Source organism: Phyllobates terribilis, unplaced genomic scaffold, assembly GCF_046119375.1.
Source record: "Phyllobates terribilis strain yellow unplaced genomic scaffold, ASM4611937v1 Scaffold_4__5_contigs__length_816908805, whole genome shotgun sequence".
Taxonomy (NCBI): domain Eukaryota; kingdom Metazoa; phylum Chordata; class Amphibia; order Anura; family Dendrobatidae; genus Phyllobates; species Phyllobates terribilis.
Window position 1 is genome coordinate 539767805 of NW_027362764.1, and position 8304 is coordinate 539776108.

General features: G+C 38.2%; 1 protein-coding gene across 1 annotated transcript; it reads left to right on the forward strand.

Moving 5' to 3' along the window:
* The first annotated feature begins 3043 nt into the window (after nt 1-3043).
* Nucleotides 3044-8029, forward strand: CBLN2 (cerebellin 2 precursor). The gene is made up of 4 exons (XM_073678957.1): nt 3044-3219; nt 3769-4225; nt 5743-5862; nt 6191-8029. Exons 2-4 carry the CDS (start codon nt 3884-3886, stop codon nt 6386-6388), a joined length of 660 nt encoding a protein of 219 aa, XP_073535058.1. The 5' UTR covers nt 3044-3219; nt 3769-3883; the 3' UTR covers nt 6389-8029.
* Nucleotides 8030-8304: the final 275 nt, after the last annotated feature.

Genomic DNA, 8304 nt, shown 5'->3' on the forward strand with positions numbered 1-8304 from the left:
CAAGGGAAAATAACATTATGATTTGTATGCTGAGAACCTTTCTGTGAATACATCTCCAAGACCTGAGCTCATTGAGCACAATTTAAATAAAATATCTAGATGCACTGATGCACAAATACACCAAGGAATACGCCTTATTTGGTTCTAGTTTTCCTTGCAAAATCGCCTTGCTACATCTACTTCAAGATGTTTTCTTTAGAAACCATTAATCCATGCAAATTGATGCCGAGTTAGACATTATCCATCCATGAAACATGTCTGTGTGATCACATCAAAAATCCCCCAGGGAATCCTATAGGACGTTTCCATGAAAACCAATTGTCAGGAGGCCAGTGAAATATCATCACACAGGTACATACTGTAATAAAACCAAGTTGACATCTCATCCAGCTATGCATGGCTTTATCGGATTTATTGTAAATGTTTTCAATGTGTTCTTTTTCAAAGTGTCCCATATGAGGTAGGAATGTCAGGAAGAATCTACCCATAAAATGTCACTGTATGTTGCATCAGAAAAGTGACTGAAAGCTTTCATTTCTTATTTAGCATCTTGAAATGAGATGTGCTACATTGTATACACACAATACTAAAGAAACCTAATGTATCTTGTTTACTTTTTATTCACAATACAGGCATTGCAAAACCTCAAGGAATTAAAGAAACTCATATTGCAGGGTTACAAGGCATCCATAAACTCCTTCACAGTCTGTGTAAATAGGGTACTTTTTATACTATTCCAAGAATTTGATGTGTCCCTGATTTTTTGAAGCTTGAGAAGTGAAAATTATTGTGATTGTCATTATCTTCATTTTACATTTCACTGTAAATATCCTGAGCTATACATATAAATTACTCAAAATCTTTATGATTTGCTTTGAATTACCAATCTGTCCATAAAAAATTTTATTTTTCATTAAAAAATGTTGGCTATTCCTGATTTTTTAATAAGTTGTCTAAAAACAAAGAAATCATATGTTGTCCACTTCGTCGTACTGTTAGAACAAAGTGAATACAATGTAAAATATAATGTTACATGTTCTATAGTTGAAAATATTTAAAAAGGTTTTTAGGGACTATTTCATTTTTTTTACTATGGGCCTAAGAACAAACAGGCAGATAGTTGCTAACTACCAACCTGTTCTACCCAGCACCAGCTCAGAGTGGTCACGGACCGCTCCTGCCGCCAATTCTGCAGCTTCACGTCAACAGAGCAGCTCTTCGGGGCTGCTCTGTAGATGGGCCATGACGGCCGATGTCGTGCTGGTTGACAGCCAGCTTCCTGCAATCAGCATGACATCGGCAATCACGCCCCATCAACAGAGCAGATCGGTAGAGAAGCAGCTTCTCTTTCAACGTGACATCACCATAAACTGCAGAATCACAGTCAGGAGTGGTCTATGACCTCTCTGAGCTGGCAGAAATCGGCGGTGGGCAGAACAGGTAGGTAGTTGACAACTACCTGCCCGTAAGTTCTTAGGCCCATAGTAAAAAAAAAAAAATTAGTCCCGGGTATACCCTTTAATATTAAAAGTACTGTAAAGACTCCAATACACATTTGAATAATCTTGGCAGACACCTCCAATATCGACACAACTAATGTGTTTGAGGGCCCCCTCGTCTCTCCTGATAGATGATTTCGGACTGACAATCCTTTTAATTCTAAGGGACATAACACAAGAGCGAGAGAACCGAGGAGAGAATACAGGAGCGAGATACCATAGGAGAGAACACAGGAACGAGAGATCACAGGAGAGAAAACAGGAGCGCTCATCGCTCCTGTGTATGGGAGATTTGGTCTAGATGGCTGCTGACATTCATCTGAAGTGTGTGGGGGGCTTAACTCTTCTGATCTTACTAATTAGGATTGGTCAGAGAGATAAGAGGTGATTATTTATAAGATATGGACTCTTAATATGTCATTTTAATTGCAACTTGTCATGTATTGTTTCCACTGAAGTCTAATGTTTAGCATTTATCTGAATGTTGGGGCAGTGCAAGAGTTAAATCAGAATGGAGAACGGCTTTTACATGAAGTGGTATGATAATTGAAAACATGATTTAAAGATGAATGTTTTGATGAAAATGTTCTTCAGATCATGGCCAAATCTTTGTGGCTATGTCACCTTTAGGTCGTGTCTGAATTCTCCTATTTCTGCTTGTTTGACGATGTCTGTGGTAGCTAATAAATGTGCTGAGGATTCTGTGAAGAGAACTGCTGGCGTATTTATTCAAGGACTCTCTCCTACGTTTGTTTTTCCAGCTCTTAAATACTTAAGGACATTATAGGCTCAAACTCATTTAGCACAGGGCAATGATACATCCCGCTGTGGTGGGTGAAACCTGCAGACAGTTATAACAAATGATAGGACTGACTGCAACATACATCATAATGGCTGCAATGAAGCTATAGGCTCTTTTCGCATTGGGGAAAAGACTTAATTAAGGATTAGAACTTCCCCACTCAAACACCAAGAGGCACATTTAACTCTAATTGCCAATTTCTAACACTAGATGTCGCCACTAAACCATCAATGACTGAGTCTTACACAGCTTTTCCATTTAATTGGAAAGTAACAGAAGGTTCAATAGTCCTGATAAATAAGTCATTTGCCAAAACGAACAATGAAGCATTGTGCTTGGGCGATAACAGTTCCATATTCAGCATTCTTTATACATTGCCAAAAATAGAAAACATTTCCATTGCACTGATTATCAATGCCTATAATTGCCCTGACCTATTACTTGATCAGTGCTAGGGTCAGCAGTGTGGCCATAACATATTATTTGTGTCTTGTGAATGATTATTGATTCTTGTTTGTATGCTGTGCCTACCATAGAAATTGCTTTTGCAACCTACAGAATTCCCCCTAGTGATCTCTTTATAGATAATAATAAGTGACCATGTGAATATCAGGAGGATAATATGTGCAAAGCTGCAAAAAAAAAACATGAACTCAATAAGGGGGAAAGAGTGGGAGAGGAAATGACAGCTATGTAAAGTAAGTCAAGGGAGGGAGAAGGAGATCGAGAGGCAGAGAGAGGGAGAGGAGGGAGAGGAGGGAGATAGAGACTATTAGCTATGGGCGGGCGAGAATGAGGAGACTCCTGTTTTGCTGTGTGTTTGCCAGCACAACCCCAGCTCTTGTGTCTAAGCAATACAACTTCATAGGCAAGCTAGCAGCCAGCCTGATTGCCACTGTCACACAATGGACCTTCCAGGTAACACTTTTCTTTATTGTATCATTGGCAGTGTATATGCTGTAATTTGGGCTTGTATAGGTAACCTTGAAGTTCAGGATGTGACTTGTTAAGGGTGTCATACGGCTAGCCAGCTTTCTTTCAGCACCACAGATAGATTTCTTTAGAAAATTGATTTGTTTTAGTTTTTGACAGTGATTATTTGGAGTTCATTGATTTTCTTCCTGGGCATGTACAGCAAAAGGACAACTACTGTAACTGGCCTTTAAATCAGGTCACAAGAGCAAGGGGCTGAAAAGTTTATCAGCCAGGAGAAGGTCTGGGTCATCCATGGAGAAATTCATCATAAGTGTGGTTTTAATAGAGTTTGAGTGTACAAATCCTCTAAGCTCATGAAAGCTGTATTGTGATGGCATTGACCATGGAGTCACAGTGTGATATCTGATATATATATATATAATAATATGACAAGCAATAGTACTGATGCAGTCAGTCACCTCTTAGGTCTAGATATGAAACAGCTGAAAAGGTAACACGTTTCCAGTAATGCAATTGTACTTTTATTTAAAGGTTCAGCACAACGAGCAAACTGAGCAAGAGAAGCCAAGCAGGGGACTATAGGCGACTGAAGACTAGCAAGAGCATCATCTGGAGTGCCAGGCTGCCAGCTCATTGCTGTGGCAGGATGGATCTATGGGGCAATGCTGCAGGAGAGAGAAGAGCTGCGGCGAAGCCTTTGAAGTGGGAGCAGAGCTTCCCGAGAGTTGCTAAAGTGCTGCTGTCCATGGTGCTGATGTTGCAGGCGCCACCTACAGTCAATGCTCAGAATGACACAGAACCCATCGTGCTGGAAGGAAAGTGCCTGGTGGTCTGTGATTCCAACCCATCTTCAGATGGAGCAATTACATCGTCTTTGGGTATATCAGTGCGTTCTGGAAGTGCCAAAGTGGCTTTCTCTGCTATTAGGAACACCAACCATGAGCCCTCTGAGATGAGTAACCGCACCATGACTATTTATTTCGATCAGGTATATTGAACTATTATAACATATTGCAATGATGCACAGTATATGGTCATATTCACACTCATATTGAGTTGATTACGCTCTCAGTCTATTATCAAAGCTCATTAAATGCCTGTGTCGCAATATGGACTTTAAAAAAAGAATGAATGCAACAATAATTATGCATTAAATAAGCCTTTTTGCAATAAAATGTAATGATACTTGGCCCATACAAGTGGCTATAGGTCAGATCTGTAGACTAGATCTCTAGAATAGATCTGTAGCAGCGCAGACTTCAAGTGACACAATTTGTGCAGAGCTTTAGCTGGATAAGTGCAAAAAGCGATGACATGCCACCAACCCACAATTTTCATCTTGACAGCTTGATAGTTCGCCTATGACTTTCCTAAAGTTTCCTTGTCTTCCATCATCGTTCCTTTTGAAAAATGTACTTTCCCCAATGATCTTTTGATTGAGAAGGCAGGGAAGAGATGAGCTAATCCGAGAGTCTATTCGTATGTCTGTTCATGATATATGATGTGTGGAAACACCAATACAGTGAATGACACAATAATGGAAATTGTTATTTTCTCAGTAAATGGCAAGAAATATCCCTTTTGAAGCATTTGCTTAATAAATAAGGCATCTTTTATCTTCTACTGTAATGACAATAATTTCCATATTAATATTATAAATCAGTTCACTTTGTATTTAGACTTAGTTTTAATATACTATTATACTCTTCTTGTTAAAAATGTGTTTATATGCACCCAATGTAACATGCTGCACCATCCATTCTTTATTGCCAGGAATTCGGGCATTTTATATAGCATCTTCTTTATTTTCTTCTGAATAGTTTTCAATAGTCTGATCCACAAGTACAAAGGAACCAATGTATTAGACATGTTCTTTGTGATGCATTTACTTTGGGTTCACTCTAAATTATGCTGATTAATCAGTAAGGATATTAGTAATTATTGTCGGAAAGTTTTCCTTTCCTAGTAATAATTCTCTAACATCTTCCTGTGATTGGGCAAAGGAGAATTTAGTTAAATTAGGATATTTTTTTAACCCCTGCATATACTCTGTGCTTGAGGGTCACAAAAAAGTGCCTCTATAAAATAGTGGAAGCCCCCTTCACACTTTACCGGCCGACAAATGGAGATGCAGAAATCTAATCCCATAGTATGTAGATGTAGTAAAATCACCTATTCTTTTGAGCTTGTGTTTTGATATATTTTTAGAATGATCCCCTTTTACCCTTACATTGCCAGTTTCCTAGCTAACATTTATCAGTATGTTTAAACATCAGTTAAAGTAATGAATTGCCAGTCTGTTCCAGCACCTTGGTTTTCCACTTTAATATAGACCAGGAGATTGATTGGCTTTTAGAGTTGCAAAAAAACTCCATGAAACGCTCCACGAGTAGCCTTCACAGACCAAGTGTGATTTATAAAGACGACAGTGGCTGTCACAGTGTTGCTCCTTCACACCACAGAGCACCATCATGATTTACAACTTACATCTTCACCTTTTTCTAGGTGCTAGTAAATATTGGGAACCATTTTGACCTTGCATCCAGTGCATTTGTAGCCCCAAGAAAAGGAATCTATAGCTTCAGTTTTCATGTGGTCAAAGTGTACAACAGACAGACTATCCAGGTGAGTGATTTCATATTCTACTAGAATAGACCAGGATTATTTTTTTATATTGTGTTTTAATGGTACATATGGAAGAAGACAAAACACCACTATATAACCTTAATGTCATATACCCACATTAATGGAAATAATTGGACCGAGTTTAGATGTTCTGTACATTGATCGATGAACTGAGGAATGGAAATAGAAAAGCCCATATTCCTCTGATAACCATATAGCCAAATAGCCGATCATGTGAAATTAACTATTTAACTGATACATAGGGTAGGCAAATTTCATAACATCTTTTCAATAAATGATCCTGTTTATTCTTTCTTTTCTTTTCCAGGTAAGTCTGATGCAAAATAACTACCCGGTAATTTCAGCCTTTGCTGGGGATCAGGATGTTACCAGAGAAGCGGCCAGTAATGGGGTGCTGCTGCATATGGAGAGAGCTGATAAAGTTCACCTAAGACTGGATAGAGGCAACCTCATGGGAGGCTGGAAATATTCGACCTTCTCTGGCTTTTTAGTGTTTCCATTATAATGAGAGAACAGCAAAGATCGGACAGTCCATATAGCCATTAATGTGGTGGAACAAGATCTAATCTCCAACATCCCTCCCAGATTTTCTCTGTAGAAGAAAGAATTCTCTTCTAGGTAAAATATTTACTATGATATTGACATTTCCTTGGGAAACTGCTCCTCTAATTAGTTTTAGACGACAGTGATCTTTAGGATAAATGAAATTATCGACCTGAGCAATTTGTACCTGTGATTGTAAAGTCAATATCGGAATTTATTGTTGGGATCATTGACTTTTTGTTGTTGTTCTGAGACAAGTAATCGGACCCACACACAGTTGATAGGAGGCATCACAAAAGAGAAGATTCCAAATCCGTGTCCTTGCAATGCTTCTTTTAGTGTTTGTATAGCCTTAAGAAACGAATGGCTTCAGTCTCAGTAATGTATATTTTTTGGATTTCTGGACATGACTGTGTCAAGAAGTGCTTTATACAAACAAGCGACATTTGCACGATTGGAATTACCTATTTCGTTTTGTGTTGTTTGTGTATTTCTTGATATCCTTTTCTTTTCTTTTTTTTTTTTCTTTTCAGGGTGCTGAGATGTAAATTAGGTTGACCAATACGATAAACGTATATAGCTGTAAAGCAAAGTAAAGCTTATCGATTAAAGCTGTCTTCTTTTCAAGTCTTTGCTTGAGTGCACACTCTTTTGACTTGAGACTGGAGCAAGTGGAAAGCGCCTATGCCCTCCATTGTCAGGTGTCTCCTTCCATATAGAGATGTCAATTGTGGCAGTGTCACACAATTGCAGCAGAATCCTCCACCAGAGGCTGACATCTTCATCATTCCTCTATACTTGCTTCTTTCTCAAGGATCCACCTTTACAAGTGTCTGAGAATTCCAGAACCATCACAATGGACAGCGCACAAGCTCCTTCCCTACCATAATCCATATTCCTTGGGGAGGGGCAAAACATCATTTAAAACTACTGGAAATAGTTTACTACTTTCTAGTGTCACACACATATGTCCACTAACATTGGTGAATGGGTACTTGACATTACTGTCCAAAGTGCTAAGTGCAGTGATTTGCTATCTTGAAAAAGTTAGCAAGGGATTCTTGAGAAAAATGTTAGTCTCATGGTGACAATGAGCAGTTGGTATGACTAAGCAGCCCTCCTAATAGTAGAGTTTTAGACTCCCAGAAGTCTTTGCTCTTACAAGAATATGACAAGGCTTTGCTGAAAGACTAAATGCATTATTCATCCTTACAGGAAAGGAGAGTATGCCATAGATACAGTGCATCTGTAGAACCATTTTTAGGAAATGGTCACAAAAGTATCAATTGAATCCCAATGTAGTGATAACAACAGTATGGTAAATTAACCTCTGTCTTATAGTAAGGAGCAAGTATGGTCAGTATGTGATGTGAAAAAAAAACAATAATCCTTAGTAGGGGAGCACATCCCTAATATAGAAAAGCTGTATTAATGGATTCAATTTATAGTTATTATCTTTGCCTTCTGCCTGCCCAGAACAGCTACCGCTGTATTTCCTCCTTCTACGTGACAGGTAATATTTAAATGATATGAACCACAAAGCTGAAAGCCTCTTGCATATTTCATTGTATAGATTTGTAGATCAATAAAAATGTTGTATCTATGACATTTGTTTTATTCAGGATATAACTCTAAGAGCCTTTTTCTTTATTGAAGCTAAGCATCCCAGGCCTGTAACTATAGGCAGGGAAGGCAATTGCTGTGTTTTTATTGCTATTTATTCCTATCATTTATTTGATAGGTATGCAAATTATTCTCATTTGCAATATATAGAAGTTTATAGAAGTTATTTTCACAAAGTAATGAATTTATTTTAGAGTAACCATGTAGGTCATACAAAATTCAAAAGATGCATCATTATTCTGAGTAGCATTATCA

What these genes read in the sequence shown, in the direction of transcription:
- CBLN2 (XM_073678957.1), top strand. Translation starts at nt 3,884, where the DNA reads ATGGATCTATGGGGCAATGCTGCAGGAGAGAGAAGAGCTGCGGCGAAG. An exon ending in TGACTATTTATTTCGATCAG is followed by an intron (nt 4,226 to 5,742) that starts GTATATTGAACT and finishes ACCTTTTTCTAG; the next exon opens with GTGCTAGTAAATATTGGGAA. An exon ending in ACAACAGACAGACTATCCAG is followed by an intron (nt 5,863 to 6,190) that starts GTGAGTGATTTC and finishes TTTCTTTTCCAG; the next exon opens with GTAAGTCTGATGCAAAATAA.